This window comes from Lycium barbarum, chromosome 4 (assembly GCF_019175385.1).
Source record: "Lycium barbarum isolate Lr01 chromosome 4, ASM1917538v2, whole genome shotgun sequence".
In the NCBI taxonomy this organism is placed as follows: domain Eukaryota; kingdom Viridiplantae; phylum Streptophyta; class Magnoliopsida; order Solanales; family Solanaceae; genus Lycium; species Lycium barbarum.
In genome coordinates, this window is record NC_083340.1 from 6,116,894 (window position 1) to 6,133,961 (window position 17,068).

Here is a 17,068-nt window from a genome sequence, read left to right on the forward strand (position 1 = left end):
AAGTTGAGGTCTTGTGTTTACCCAACCCGTTATCCCTCTTGGCCATGGCCATCCTTCTGCTTTCCTTTTTTTAGGACAACTCTCGTCGCTGAAATTGAATTTCTGATGTGGTTCCCTGCTCTACTGCTGATCTACTTTGTGGCTAATTCGGGTAATAAACTAAAAATGGGCTAAAACGGGTAATTATTTTGCTTTAATTGTCATAGAGCATAAAAATCCCAAAAGTTTATGTACTTATTTATAAGTGCCTATTACGTTGATAAGTTAATCACTTAAAATATGACTCCTCTTTTAATTATACAAATCAACATCAATTGGAACATGCATGAAGTTTTGTAGCTTATTGAGTTATAATGTGTATAATTAAAGGAAAGTAACATATTTTAAATGGTTAATTTATCTACGTAATAAACGCTTGAGAACATGTGCAAAATCTTTTTCAATATTTTGAGTCGGAAGTGATTAATAATATGTTCGGTAAGGGTGGACATAGGTCGAGTTGATTCAGATTTTTCAATTACTGAACCAAATTAATTGTGTCAGTTTCTTATATCTATAAGTCAAACCAAACCAATAAAAGTCAATTTTTCATTTTGAATTTTATTTTGGGGGTTTTCAACTTTTTTGAGTTTTTAGCTTTTTTTTCTTTTTTCTTTTTTTCTTTTGGGTTTGATGTGAAGCATCATACCTTAGCATTTGCTTGATCTGTTAAACATTTTCATGTGCTCTTTTAGATATGTGTACATGTAATTAGTTCACATTATTGCATATATGCAGATATTTTGCTCAAGGGTTTCGTAACTTTCAGAGATAGTAGTGAATTGAACTTCTGTTGTCGACGTTTTAGGGCCTTAGGGGTGTAAACTTTGTCTTGGATTGGGATTTTTCTAGGTTGTTGGACATCGGGTCATTTGCACTTTTGTTCCTTTTTTGTGCTGGTCGATAGTCCTTCGGGGGAAAATCTTTCAATTTTGGCCCTCAACTTGCGGGTCTTTAATTTTCTTCCTTCACCTAAAATACCCAGAGATTCTCGATTCGAACCCCCACTTAGTCATAAAAATAAAATAAAAAATAGCAAGGCATAGCTTTGCAAAAAGTCTGCCTTATGCGGCAGGTTTTACTTTAAGACATAACTAAAAGTCTGTCGTCTTTTGCCTTATAAGGCAAACTTTTAGTTATGGCCTTATAAGAAAGTTTGCCTTATAAGGCAAAAGACGGCTGACTTTTAGTTATGCCTTAAAGCAAAGTCTGCCGCATAAGACAAACATTTTGCAAAGCCTTGCCTTGCGAAATTATTCTTTTTATTTTTTACTGAGCTGGAGTTCCAGAACCTCAGGATATTTTCGGCCACCTTTTTAGGCGAAGGGAAAAAATGAAAGACCAGCAATTTGAGGGACAAAAATTAAAGACCACCCCAAAAGAAGGACAATCCGCGCAAAAAAAATGTAATTTTTGTCCTTCAAATGGACTGGTCTTTAATTTTTGGCCTTCAAAATCGAACTTATCCTAGAGGGGCATGAGTTATGCATTATAATATCATAATATCCATAAGTTATGCCCGCTCCCTCAAAGAACTTATACCCCGCTAGGCATAAGTTCAATTTTGAAGGACAAAAATTCCATTTTGTTTTGTGCGGATTGCCCTTCAAATGCACTAGTCTTTAATTTTTGTCCCTCAAATTGGTGGTCTTTCATTTTTGCCTTTTGCCTAATACCATCAGGTTTGGGGTTCGAACCCTGGTTCAGTTTAAAAAAAAAAAAGAAAATTTCTCAAGCTAGAGTTTCGTAGCAAAGTTAGGCCTATTCGGGCCAAAGTTAGGTCTTAAGGCAGAGTTTTGCAAAATTCCAACTGAGTCATTTTTTTTTTTTTTTTTTGGCCTTAAGGCAAACCTCTACCTTAAGGTAAAGTTTTGCCTTATGCCTGAAGGAAAAAATCTACCTTAAGGGAGAATTTGGTTTATGCTTGAAGGTAAAACTCTGCATGATCAGGTAGAGTTTGACTGCAAACTCTACTTAAGTCAGAGTTTCAAACTATGCCTGAAGATAGCAAATCTCTGCCTTGCGAATCTAAACTCTACCTTGTAAATTTTTATTTTTATTTTTGATTGATCGGGGATTCGAATCAAGAACCAAGGTGTTTTAGTGAAAGGAAAAAAAAAATTAAAGACCACCCCCGAATAAGGACAGTCGTGCAAATTGCCCCAAAAATTAAAGACCAGCCCGTTTGAAGGACAAAATTTAAAGACCGGTCAATTTGAAGGTCAAACCGTGTGATTAGGTAATGGGAGAAAATTTTAGTGAACGATCATATGCCTTATTTTTTGTGCGGAATGGCCTTCAAACTTCAAAGGCACTGATCTTTAATTTTGTCCCTTCGTTTAAAAATTAATGGGTTATGAGTTTAAATTCTTGCTCAGTCAAATATTAAAAAAAACAAAATCGCAAAACAAAAGTTTATAGCAAAATTAGACCTATTCGGGCAGAAGTTTGCCTTAAGACAAAAGTCTGCTTAAGGCAAACCTCTACCTAAATAGGCCTAACTTTGCCCGAAAAGTTAGCTTTAAGGCAAACCTCTGTCTGAATAGGCTTAATTTTGTTACAAATCTCTGCCTTGCGATTTTTTTTTTACTGAATCGAGGTTCGAACCCAGAATCTCGGGTTATTTGGCGAAGGCCAAAAATTAAAGACCACCAATTTGAGGGGTAAAAATTAAAGACCAGTGCCTTTGAAGGGCAATCGTGCAAATGACCTGATCATATGTTAAAATACTATGAAATAAAAACTATGACAGACTTAAAGAATTATAGGAGTAATAAATAGTGTTATGTATAAAATAATTTAAAATTTATATACAAATAATGTCGGATTGATTAATCTCGGTTTGATTTTTTTTTTTGTTCTTTCAAGTTAAAATAGAACCTAGTTATGGTCGGTTATTTTTTCAGGCCAAACCGAACCAAATCATTAATCAAGCTCTTTTTTCGATTTGACTCGATTTGGTGCGGTTTGTTGGGTTTTTTATACACCCCATATCCACATGTTCAATCAGAATTATACCGTAATTTAAATTGTCTAAATATAATTACTGACAAATGTAAGACTTCTGATGTATTTTGCCTCATATGTTTATCACAATGTTTCATGATTGCTTAGCATGTCATGCCTTCTTTCTAAAGTTTTGTCGACACAAAGCAACACACCTTTAAGCTTTTATTATTTCTACTACTACTGCTTTTTTCTTTTCTCATTATTATATGGGACATCATTTTGTCAATTCCACGGTCTTAAAAGTCAAAACCCCACATCGAAGAAGTGTCTTTCCATTGTGCATTTTGTGTGAATTTAACTTTTATGTCCAGACACTGATAAATACTTTACACGATCTACAAATAGGTAACTATCTATAATAAATCTAATTTGTTGATCTCGAAGATAAAAAGTAAGTAATCCATTTGTAATAAGTAAACGATACTAACATACTAAGTGTAATTCCACAAGTGCTGCTGAGGCGCTAATAATGCAAAAAGAAATTCAGATCTCTAGTGTAGACAAATTAGTATCAAGATTTTTTTTGAAAAGATGCCAATAACAAGAAGATTGAAAAGACACATAAATAAAGTAATAGACTCCTCTATTAAAAATATTAGACTCTTACCACGATTAAAAAAACTAAATATTCTAATAAATCAAATAAACTCCTACAAAGAAAAAACTAATATTAAAAAAATCGTAGCAATAACAAATGCAACATCAACAATTTGAACAAAGGGTAACAGATAGATAAAAAGAAAAGAAAAAGGAAAGAAGTTCATTTAGCAGAACAGATAGTACAAATTAATTGTCAGCATTTAATCTATGTTTCCTGGCCTAAACATTTAAATTCTATCAATACAGAAAACTTCAAAAGATTTTCAGGTTACAAAAAGAATGATCCACAGAGAAACAAGAAATTAACTTGTAAAAATATTTTTTAAGTATTATGAGGACTATACTCATGTTCAATAGTTGGAACAGTCCTAGTACCACCTGCAGTTGGAGCTCTAACATGTCCAACCATTGAAACTTGTAATGCTTCTTCCTCATATGCTCTTCTTACCAATTCCTCCATTCTTGCTTTCTTCTTCACCTTTGCAAATATCGCGATCAGTAGCAAACCTAAAAGAAACGCGCCCAATGCAGCTCCAATCGAGCTCCCTATGGCTAATTTCCAGTTACTTTCCCTTTTACTTTTCGAAGGTATTAGAGGCGACTCAATGACTAAACCGAAATGTCCTTGCTTTTTAGTAGCACAAACATTTCGCGACATTTGTTTTGTTAGTGTCACCTTTCCATCGCGCTCAAAGCTAGCACATAATGGTATAATTCCTGGTGTGATACTAGTAGCATTTACTAGCCTTGTTGTGTTGGTAAAATCAATTGTAATTGGAATTTTATTGGATTGGAATCCGAGTTCAAATGGGGTTGAAGAAGTTACCATATCATCACCAGCATTGTAAGCTAACAGGCCTAAAACAGGTGAAATAAGTTGATAACCTGATAATTCATAGTTGTCATAGTAAATATTAGACCAATTGGATCCAAGATTTTGTCTAACAATTAGTACTCTTTCAGCACAATGTTGGATAGTTACCCCAATTGGCAATTTGAATTCTTTGATTTTGGCACCATATCTTGCTAGACTACCACACCGATACCTAACTGAATCGACTCTGATCCCCGAGAGGTTAGATGGTAAATGTATGGGGTACAGTTTCGCTGTTTTGAACTTCTTGGTGTTGTAAAATCGGACTGTGTTGTCTCTGAGGACTAGATCAAGAAGTCGGGCTGATTTTATGCCTTGTGCTTGACTTGAAAGAGTCGCGGTGAATGCCAGTGAAAATAATGTCAGAGTTAGATAAAGAAGTGAGCCCATCTGAAGAAGGAATTGCCTATTTGAGTGTAGGTTCTTGAAATCTTTCCAGCATTGATCATCAAAAGGCAAATAAAGAGGCTATTTCTGCAATTCACAAATGGATACTAATAGGCTGGAGATTATGGTTTTTCTTAGGGCCAGAGAGGAACTAGGAAAAAAGAGGAAGTACTATGTGAAGTTTCTGTCACGTAATATATTTTTTTCAGGCAATATATTCGTTTTTCCCCTTTCCCACTCTTAGAGTAGAATAGGGGGCCATAATCTTGAAATAAAGTTTCTATTTTCAAAACGTATACTTTGTGGTGAAGACTTGACCAACTTTAGTGATCTTCTTACTTTCAAACTTTTGAGGAAAAATGAGCTGTTACTTTACCATCTCAATTTGAAAGGTATGCAACTTTCAAAATTTTCGTTCTTTGGGGTGGAAATAAATTATGTTGCTTGGATCTTGCAAAAATATCGTGGCACTCGTGTTGGATTCTCACACAAATGCATTATTTGAGGATCTGATACGAGCGCAACAACATATTTGGAAAATCCGAGCAATAGGGGCAAAGCTACAATATTAAGTGATTTTTTAAGGATCCGACATGAGAGCGACGATATTTTTGAAGAATTTGAGCAACAAGGCCGAACTACGGTATTAGGTGCGGCTTTGGATGAGCTCAGTAGCTTTTTCTTGATTAGACCCTCCATTCGTACTAGGATATCCATTAAATATGTATAAATATTAAATTGTGAATTCCATAACTAAAACTTGTTCAAAATCTAAAATTCAAATCTTGAATTCGCCTCCGCCGTGCAATATAGAAAATAATATAAGAGGAACCAGAGGGTGAGGGAGTAGAGTCAGGTGACAAAGGCTGGAGGAATGATTTTGGGGGGGGGGTGTGGATATGATGATGGCAATTCATGTCAAAAAGAAAGAGGCGTGCTTAACAATGAGATGAAAAGGCAACTAGCCAAAAGAAGGCTCTTGTAGTGTTACCTTATGGCCTAAAAATATTCTATCTTTTAATTTCGTTTCATTACGATTTACATGTCACCCACTTCAATTGAATCCTTCTATTCTTCTAAATCTTTTCCTTTGCAAAATCGGTTAGAGACATAATTAAGTAAATAAAAAAATGTTATTTCTAACAATTCAAGTTTTTAGATGAAATAGTCAACACATATTTTAGATGAGGTGGTCAACACACAATGCAACACCGATCATTGTTTGACCTATTCCTGAATCAATCAAGAAGCTTTCTACTCAGTTATTTAGGTTCTGATACTTTTTCCCTAGTTAGGAATTTCGATTTGAAAAAGATATGGTGCAAGTTTAACTTTCGCGACTAGTTAATGTATATCGAGTTACAATAAAGTTTGTTTGTATGTAAATACTTGTGTTACAGATTATTGATTAGATTCTCAAGTCAGTTTTGATGATAGACGTTTAGTTTATAATGAAAGACAATTAGATGGATAATTAGATGATTAAGCTTAGTTTTGTTTCACAATTATCATACATCTTGAGTATATTTAATAATTTTCTCTTGATAAGTTCTTATTGATCTCTTGAGAAAAGAGTAAGCCCATGCTTATGATTAGAATAGAAAAAAACCTGCATTTTTGTTCCATTATTAGTTGGTACATCATTATTGCTTGAATTTACATGGTATGATTCTCCTTCATTAGCCATGAGAAAAATCTTTAACTAGTGTTTTTATCTTCACTAATTGGAATGCCACAGCTGGATGCATATGAACTTAAGCCTTACAAACTCGAAATAGATAGTGCAACAATTATCATATTATTGTTCTATTTCAGTAATACAAGAAATTGTACAATGCGGTGCAAGATCCAAAACTTAAAAACTCTTGTGAAAACACAGCAAGCCATTTGGAAGAAAAAGACGGAAGCACCACTCCTTCAAGGGTGCTTAGATAGTAAAAGAGGAAAAAAATGTGAAGGCAAAAAATAATGCGTTCGGTTGTGGCTCGGGACCTGAAAGCTTAGAAAAAAAATTCTAAAACTCACTGATCCAATTAATCCGCTTTAGTTAATGTTTAACAATTAACTAGACTAGCGGAAGTTGACTTTGGCTTGGTAATTCATGCCTACACGCCAATTAGAAGGTGCAACATTATAAGCTATAATTGTCTTACGAGATGTGTAGGAAGTGAGCTTGAAAGATAGAGTTTGGCCTGAAAGAGTTGCAAATGCTTGGTATGATGCTCCCCAATTGTGGCTCATGCTTATCCACCCTGTTTTGCTTCCCTTCACCCACATGCTCGCCACGTCGCCCGCTCCGCCGACGTTCATCACGTATACCAACAACCAATAGCCGTTTCCTTGGAATGCGAACCTGATCCCGCCTTTCTTAACGCAAGGTACCCTACAAGGATAAATAAGTCCACCATATTAGTGGCAATAAATGGTGCAAAATTAGCTTTAGAGGATCAAAGGGAAAATATTAAAGAATTGCTTAAAGTTACATGACTCGAACCTACAACCTACTGGTTGATGGTAGATTTACTGCCGGAGCAAGCTCAATCGTCCTCAACATTGATTTTTAAATCTTGATTGAAATTCTATGAAATGAAGGATTTTTTAAAATTGCATGACTCAAATACTTTCAATCAACTGTTGATGGTAGAGGTACTGGTACATTACTATGAACAAGTTCAATCATCTTAAAAATTGATTCTTTAATTAAATTCAACAAAATGAATAATTCATGCTCGTTAATTCAAGCTTCTACATACATCGTAAAACGATTAAAATTTGATTATAATTGATTGAATTTCGAGATAGTGTCATAACATATATAAAATGTTATATTTAACTTATAATATACTGACAGTATAAACAATTTTTACACTATCATGTAATTTGATATGCTGCTTATTACTTTTTCAGGTGATCTGATGGCGTAAAACTTATGTTACATACCTGCGATATGCAATGGGGACAATGCCAGCCTTCCATTGAGCAATTTTCATGAAAGCAGGTTTAGACATGTCAAAATGTTGGCGTGGTGGGTTGCACCAGCCACCATGGTTCGAGTCTTGGGCCCAATTGGGTGGGCAGAGGTTTGTGGCTGTAACGGTGGTGAACCCTTTGTAGCAAAATTTTGATTTCACACACATTATTTGGAAGCATTGTCCACATGAATATCCATTGCCAAATAGCACTGTGCTCAATGCTGCTGTTGCTGTTCCATAACCTGAATTGAATAGGTTTCCATATCCACAAGCTCCACCTATAAAACCACAAAAACCACACATTTATTATTTGTTCTTTTGCCGATAATTTTTTTACATGCGAGATCACCTAAAAGATTATTACAAAATAACCGTCTGTAACGAGTAAGACTAGTAACTTGAAAAATGAGGCAAGATACCTACTACAATAGGTTAAAATGCACTAATGCATAGATTCGTTACACTATAATACCTACTACAATAGGTTAAAATGCACTAATGCATAGATTCGTTACACTATAAGCATACCAATAAGGTAAATTTCAGGAGCATATAATCAACAAGTTCAATTGACCCCAGTATTTTTTGCGAGTATAGACATTTGTCGGAAAAATTACTAAATCTTGAAAAATATTTGGTTATTTTCAAAGAAATAAGTAATTTGTTTTGTGTAACTCTGTTCATGAGCAAGCATAATCAGTCCCAAATTCAGATTAAAGAAAAAAGTTGTGGTGCATTGATGACCCGTAAAAAATAGTCAAACTATGAAACAAGGATTTAAATAGTCGATATCAATTGATGTTGAAATAAAGACATAGCAAATGACTATTGTAAGTTTGTAACACACCCATTGTTTCAGAAGCAGACTCGTCTCCGTAAAATGTGGCGTAAGCAAGCTTCCAAGGCATGGCTTTAAACTTAGCCGGGCTAGGAGTGGAATAGTAGGCTGCAACCATATTTGCTTGGTGCAAAAGTGCCATTGACCCAATGATCAAGAAAATCAAGCTCCATTTGCAGTTGACAAATTCCATAGTTTTTTGTTACTCTTCAGCTCTTTCCTTAAGGACTGAAATGTTACATATGAGACAATTTTGCTTATGAATTGAATTATAAACTTAGGCCTTTTATAGTTTGTGTCTTAAGGGATAAGAGAATATTATATTGCAACTTTCGTGCCCCCACGAACATGTTAGGCTCTTAAATCAACTGTTTATATAAAAAAAGCTAATAGCACTTTTGGTCCCTCAGTTTTAGATTCTTATTCATTATAGTCCTTGTAATATTTGATTGAGTGTATTTCACCTTCAATTAAATTGAACCATGCACTTTTGATTCCTTTGCTTGTAAATATTCACAATTTTATTATGATTATCAATTGTTTCACCACTTAGAGGAAAGTAAAAAAGTATTTTTAAGCACTTGTCTTTAAAACAAAATAACAAGAATAAGCTAAAAGTCAAAAGCTAGAATTCCTAATTGATGGTTTATGCTTAAAAAGTCACTTAAAATAAACCCATCCAAACGGGCTCTTAATTACCCATGTGCTATGTTCAGCGTTTTGTACTACTCCATATTTGACACTTAATATAATTTTAAAATTATTCTAAATGTAATATAATTCCTACACAAAGGGTTCAAAAACAGACATTTCAAATAACTGAAGGTTAAATTTGCTTTGTCGAATATCACGAAAACTAAAATAAGAATTTATCAATAATAGAGGGGCTAAAAATGCTACTCCATCCGTCCCAATTTGTTTGACACTTTTCGATTTTCGAGAGTCAAATGAGTTGTTCTTTGATTGTAATTTTTTCATATGTCTCTTTTATATTTTAAATTATTAATTATGTTGACTTATAGTACTTTTTATGTAATTTTCAAATATGTAAATTTTATCTCGAAAATTGGAAGATTCTATGTTCAAACACACCGTCAAAATTAAGAAGTTTGACTCTTCAAAAATAAAAAGTGTCAAACAAATTGAGACGGAGGAAGTATTATATTATCAGTTAAAAACTCTTAAGTCAACTGTTTTGTTCTAAAATTCATTTATCTTTATACCACGTAATATTCTAGTACAAAGTTTGTTACACATTAGTTTTTTGACAACGTGCGAGCAGGTTTTGTGGTATTTGTGCTTAGCCCGCCGTACAGTTTTCTAGATTGACTTTTTTCTTAATAATAATAACAATATAAATGTTCTAAGAATTTAGCCTAACATTGAACTTAAATTTGATTCTAAATCCTCCAAATTTTGTTATGATTAGTTGCATGATTTGCATCTCTTATTCGACAAACAACTTCAAGAAATGTAGAAGTCATGGAAGGAATAATTAATTAAGAAAGATAATTAATGGAGGATAGAGTTTGGTGTGCATGGATACGTGGCAACCGAATAGTTTTTTTCTTTTTCTTTGAAGAGTATTTAATGTGGATAGTGCCGGATCTTAAATTTAGACACGGTAAGTTTTGATAGTTGGATCATGAATTTTGAAATATATATTGAACTATGTCTATACTTGCTTTTCGTGCGTCACACACACTCAAAACATACAAATATAGGGCTAATCCTAAAACAGTGGAACGTGAACCTATAGTTGGATTCGCCACCAATAATAAAAAATATTTTTAACACAAGTTATAACTGCAAGGATGCGTACCGACTTAACCATACTGAGCACGGGCAGAGCTAAGGACGCATGCTAAAGGTTCAATTGAATATTTTTCTTCGAAAAACCATATAATATAAATAGGAATAAGATGTTTTTTTGGGCTTATACATAAACTGTCGGATCGCTTTGGCATAAAGAAAATTATAGTGCAGTGGTAAAGAAGGGTCACAAGCCAAGTGTGGCATTCTTTTAAATCTGCTTGCTTGAATTCCATTATATATGAGGCAGTCAATAAAACATCAAGGTAATTAATTGAAGAAAGGATTCAACTCTATTCAAGATATTTGATGATATATCTGAATAAAAAACATTCATGATCTCCTGTGCTTAATATTTGTTAAACTTTGGCCTGTGGTATATACATACATAATTACATATCGACACACTGCAAGTTGCAAAGCATCTACCATTTAACATAAGAAATGGTTTTAATTTTTACAAATTTCCCTCATGATATGTACATATTGATATGATCTCTCTCCCTTGCAAATTGGTGTTAATTAGTGCAATCTCTTTGCAGATTGTCTTATACATATAATATAATCACCCTCCATTTACAATTAAAGTTGTCATTGACCAGCATGGGTTATCAGTGTAACTATTGTCTCCACAAAAAGAGCATCATTTTACACAATAGGAATTTTAATTTGAAAAATATGGGACAGGTTTAACTTTCGTGACTAGGTAATATATATCGAGTTAATTACAATAAGGTTATTTTGTATGTAAATTAAATACTTGTCTTAAAGAATATGATTAGATTATCAATTTAGTTTTGATAATATACCTTTAGTTTATTAGGAAAGACAATTAGATGATTAAGCTTTTGTTTCTCCATTGTCATACACCTCAAGTATATTTAATAATTTTCTCTTGATAAGTTCTTACTGATTTCTTGATAAAAGAGCAACCCCATGCTTATTATGATTAGAGGAGGGGGAGAGGAATTCTGCATTTTTTCCCCCATTATTAGTCGGTACATCATCATATTCCTTTCTACCTACTTATCTTCTAGTGATAAACAGAATATAGTATTGACGCATTATTGCTAGAATTTGCTTGCTATGGTTCTCCTTAACTCTTTGGCCATGAAAACCAATCTTTAATTAGAGTCTTTATTTTCGCTAATTTGAGTACCAAGGCAGATCCAAGTTTTAAAATTTAATGGGTTCAACTGTTAAGATTTTCAGCATTAAAGACATCGTTGTACAGATTATGGGTTCAGATCAAATATTTATTGAGATTTTTGTAGGTTTCATAGTAAAAGTTATGTGTTTGGATGAACCCCTAGCAGAAAGGTTACATCCACCCTAAACTAAGTGTCACAACAATGTAAGACTTGAAAAAGAACTTATAGATACTTCACTAACTAAACATATGTTTCAATTAAAGTCAACAAAAAAAAAAAAACTCTCTTGGAACGGGCCTCACGCGCGCACCGCAAAACCCTACCAGGGCTGCTGCCCTAACCACCAACAAACTCATTTAAAATGCACCAAATCCCACCTACACCACCGGAAACCAGCAACAACCACCACCACAAATCACATCGCACAACGTAGCGGATAACAGAGCCTCATATTTATCCGTTGCGGAAGGATACGCCATTGGAAGGAGGGCTATCAGACTCCAACACAAACCTTTTGAGTTTGCGGATGGAAAGGCAAAAGTTGTCTTTGATAAGACGGAAGATGATCTACTAGCAGAGAAATGCAAATTTACCATGGTAGGGAAATTCCCCCGAACTAGACTCCAAATTGACAAATTGAGAGAGGAGTTCAAAAAAACCTTTCCTCTGAAAGGGGCGATTAAGATTGGGGCTTTTGATTGGAGACATGTCTTCATTGATTTCATGGAGGAAGAGGATTTCAAACGTTACAAGGACACGAAAACCATGTATCTATGTGGTATGACAATGTGAACTGAACGATGGACTAGGAATTTCAAAGCAAACATGGAATCAGCACTCACCCCGGTCTGGGTAACTTTGCCTGAATTACTATGGCACTACCATGACTGGGCAGTAATGGAGAGGATCCTTGAACCGATAGGACCACTCATAGCACTAGACAAAGCTACGGTGGCCAGGACTAGGCCAACCACGGCAAAAGCGAGAGTGGAAATTGATCTAACCCGTCCTAGACTGAAGGAAGTGGAGGTGGCTCTGGTCGACTCATCGGGCGAAGTGGATTCTTTCACCCAGTCAATTGAGTATGAAAATGTTTCGGATTTCTGTTCCCACTGCAGGACACAAGGGCATTCAGAGCAACAATGCAAATTTTTACTACCAAGAGGAGATATTGCTAGGAAAATGACATTAGAAATGGAAAGGAACCATCCAAGGCGAGCAATGAAGAAGGAGAGGGATGGACTGAAGTGAGGAACAACAAAAAGGATAGAAGAAACCCAAATGGTCGGGCAGGGCAGACTCTGATTTTTGTTGAGAAGGGAACAAAAACACCCCCCTGCACCCTTGGCTCCGATTGGGAAAGGAATGATGGTGTCTCCAAACATTGATAAAAGTCCAATGGATTTAGTAAAGGGACAAAGGGAGGAAGAACCAGTTAAAGACGGAGAGGACATTCAGGTGGTTAGAGCAACATCACAAGAGGAAAAAATGGGCAGAAGAAAGAAAATCAAGTAGGGCAAAAAGAAGAAGAACAAACAAATGGCCCAGAAGAAGATGAAGAAACCAAGGAAAGAAAAAATTATAGTCCCTGAATAGGAGGTAGAGATTGCAGCTATTGAAGCAGAGAAAGCTCTCATAAATGTCACAGTCGATCAACAAAAGATGGTAGGAGTAGGAAGAAAAAGGAAATTCAAGTCGAAAATCCCTCCCCAAAATCTTCCTGAACTGGGTGATGAAATAACTCACAACGTTTTTCCCACTCTAAACTTAAGCCATGTTGAAATAGTAGGAGAGAAAGGAGCTCAGGGTTTGAATATAGCCTTAGAAATTGATGTGCTAGAATTAACACCTGGGAAGTCCCCTACTCAGATGTTAATAACGCCCATCAAGTCAAAAGGGTTGGGAATACAGAGCCAGGACATGGAGATAGTTCCTGAAACGCAAGATGAGGAAATGCAAAACATCATGGAGGAGGGGATGCGTGCCTTCTCTGATGATGAAAACGCAAGAAGACCACACAGAGTTTTGTTTTTTGACAAAGAAGGCGAACTCGAGGCAGGTTCTAGGAACAATGACCAGTCAATAAGCTTTTCTCAAAGCCTTGGTGGAGCCTTTAAAGGGCAATCTGACATAGGTACGAGGAACATCAAGAAAGACTCAAAAACCCCACCCCAAAATGTTTCCGATATTTGACACACTTTCATGGAACATTAGGGGCATGAAGTCCCAACAAGCTTTTGAGAGGCTTAAATATCTAAAAACCAATACAAACTTTCATTCATTGCATTACAAGAACCAAAAGCTAGAGCAACAAAAATTGTGTGATATAGCCTACAGCTTGGTCTTCAAAATAGTTTCTTCAATTGCAACAATAAAATTTGGCTTTTTCGGTCATCAGAGTTAAATCTGCAGGTTTTGGATAATACGGAACAACAGGTCACCTGTAAAATATATGTACTATGGCTACATGATTCGCTCTTCATTTCAGTGGTGTATGCCAAATGCACAATTCAGGAGAGAAGATTTCTTTGGGAGGAATTGAGATATTGGGAAAACAGGATGCAAGGACCCTGGAGCGTCATGGGTGATTTTAACGTCATACTAGAAGCTGAGAAGAAGTCTGGGGGAAGGCCATACATAATAAGCAAAAACATTGATTTTCTTAACTGCATAGAGGATTGTGGGCTGGTTGATGCAGGTTACTATGGAACAAAATATACATGGTGTAACAACAGAGGTTTTCCCAAAACAATTTGGAAAAGGCTTGATAGAGTACTCATCAACACAGAATGGGCAGATGAACTAGGAGAAACTACTGTGCAACTCCTTGCAAGGGTAAGCTCAGATCACGCACCACTCCTTATTACTCTTAGCAAGCCGGAAATCAGTGGTCCAAGATACTTCAAATTTTTGGAGTTTTGGGTCGAACATCAGGATTTTAAAACAATTGTTGCAGAAACTTGGCAAGAAGAGGTAGCAGGCAACCCAATGTGGGTTCTATATCAAAAAAAATAAAATTGAAAAGAGTATGTAGTAGACTGAGTAATTGGTCAAGGCAATCATTCAGCGATATTTATGAAGAACCGAAGAGGCTTGAAAAACAAATAGAAGATACTGAGAATCAACTCATTGCTAACAACAATCCTGCGAAGAGATCGGAGTTGAATCTGCTTAAAGCTAAATATCACCAATTCCTGAAGCTACAAGACTCGGTACTAAAACAGAAGGCAAAGGCAAAATGGCTAGAGGAGGGCGACAGAAACACAACCTTTTTTCATAGTGTGATTAAAGGGAGAAGGAAGAGGCTAAACCTACAGAGAATACAAGATAATGATGAAGTTTGAAGAGAGGGTAGCCATGACATAGCAGATGCGGCAATCCAACATTTCCAAAAGATTTTAAATCATGGTGAAGCAGTGAAGGATCTTTCCTTACTAAATTGCCTCCAACCAAGAGTAACTCAAGAAGAGAATGACATGCTAACAACCCTGCCAACAATGGAAGAGGTTAAAACCAGTATCTTTTCAATAAATCCTGATAGCTCACCAGGACCCGATAGCCTCAGTGCACTCTTTTATCAACAGTGCTGGGAATTAATCAAGGAAGATGTGTTTAACGCTGTTCTAGTATTCTTCAAAAGAGCATCCCCACCAAGGTTCTTCACCCATACATGCCTAGTGATGATACCAAAGGTAGATTTCCCAAAACAGTTAACTGATCTCAGACCAATCAGTTTGTGCAATATGTCTAGCAAGATCCTGGAAAAAATCCTCAATGCTAGACTAGTCAATATACTGCCTAGAATAATTTCCAGGAACCAGTCAGGTTTTATAAAAGGGAGATTGATCTCAGAGAACATACTTTTAGCACAAGAAATCATAAGAGACATCAAGAAGCCAACGAAAGGTAGGAATGTGGTAATGAAGCTAGATATGGCAAAAGCTTACGACAGAGTTTCTTGGCCATATTTATTCAACATTATGAGCAAACTTGGTTTCTCGGAGCAGTGGGTGGATATGATTCGTAGGCACATCTCAAACAACTGGTACTCTTTGATAGTAAATGGGCAGAGACATGGCTTCTTCAATTTAAGAAATGGTTTGAGACAAGGAGATCTGTTATCTCCTTCACTGTTTGTACTGATTAGTGAACTTCTATTAGTGTTGATGAATGATATACAAAGGAGGAGCAGATACACTGGATTTTACATGAGACAGAGGGGGCCCCAGATTAACCATTTGGCATTTGCAGATGACATAATCATTTTTACTAGTGGACACAAGCGATCTCTGAAGCTAGTAATGAAGACCCTCGAGAGGTATGAAAGTTATTCAGGGCAAAGAATAAATAAACAGAAGAGTTGTCTAATGTTAACCCCCAAAGCTTCGTTGAGCTCGATGAACAGGGTAACAAGGATAGCCGGAATGCAAATAAAACAATTTCCGGTGAAGTATTTGGGATGCCCACTCATAGTTGGGAAGCAAAAAATTGCATACTACTCAGAGATGATTAGAAAATTGACGGGTAGAATGAAAGGATGGCAGACTAGATTTCTTTCAGCGGGGGGCAAGGCAATCTTAATTAAACATGTGCTGCAGGCAATTCCTACCCATTTGTTGGCAACAGTGCAACCTCCTAAGGGAGTTCTAAAGCAAATAAAAATGATTTTTGCAAATTTCTATTGGAGGGGAGCAGATGGTAATGATAGACACCACTGGATAGCATTGAAATCACTGTGCTACCCTTTTAAAGAAGGGGGTGCTCAATTCCGACGAATTCATGATGTATGTAAAACGTTCACGGCAAAAGCTTGGTGGAATCTAAGAACAGACAGCTCACTTTGGAAGGATTTTATGATGGCTAAATATTGCAGCAGAAACCACTCCGCCATGGCGAACTGGTACCCAGGTCAGTCCCAACACTGGAAAGAACTCTCTAGAATCAAAGAAGAAGTGGAAGCCAATATAATTTGGAGACCAGGCGAAGGAAGTGTGTCTTTTTAGTATGACAATTGGACCAGAAATGGGGCGCTGAGAAGACACCTAGAAGAAGGTATAAAGCCAAGAAATGTTACCTTAGCTTCTATGTATAGAGATGAAGAATAGCAGTTTGCATCTCTAGACATAGAAATCCCTATTGCAGCTCAAGAAGAAGTATTGCTACAAGCAATAAATCTCTACACATGGAGGGGTGACAAGGCTATATGGACGGCTACAACAAGTGGGAAGTTCACGGTTTCTTCAGTGTGGGAGATGGTGAGACAAAGGAGAGAAAAAAATCAAGTCTACTCCAACATATGGTAGAAACATGCTCCTTTTAAAATGGCTTTCGTGACATGGAGGGCAGCCACCAACAGGCTGCCTACGGATGAGAAAGTAAGCAAGCT

At 36.0% G+C, this 17,068-nt stretch overlaps 2 protein-coding genes across 2 annotated transcripts; both read right to left on the reverse strand.

Moving 5' to 3' along the window:
• Nucleotides 1-3,781: 3,781 nt before the first annotated feature.
• Nucleotides 3,782-5,257, reverse strand: LOC132638113 (uncharacterized). The gene has a single exon (XM_060355094.1). It carries the CDS (start codon nt 4,910-4,912, stop codon nt 3,971-3,973), a length of 942 nt encoding a protein of 313 aa, XP_060211077.1. The 5' UTR covers nt 4,913-5,257; the 3' UTR covers nt 3,782-3,970.
• A 1,722-nt stretch (nt 5,258-6,979) lies between these two features.
• Nucleotides 6,980-8,912, reverse strand: LOC132637100 (expansin-A18-like). Its single transcript, XM_060354248.1, has 3 exons — nt 8,729-8,912; nt 7,850-8,159; nt 6,980-7,292 (listed from the first exon to the last, which is right to left on the reverse strand). Exons 1-3 carry the CDS (start codon nt 8,910-8,912, stop codon nt 6,980-6,982), a joined length of 807 nt encoding a protein of 268 aa, XP_060210231.1.
• Nucleotides 8,913-17,068: the final 8,156 nt, after the last annotated feature.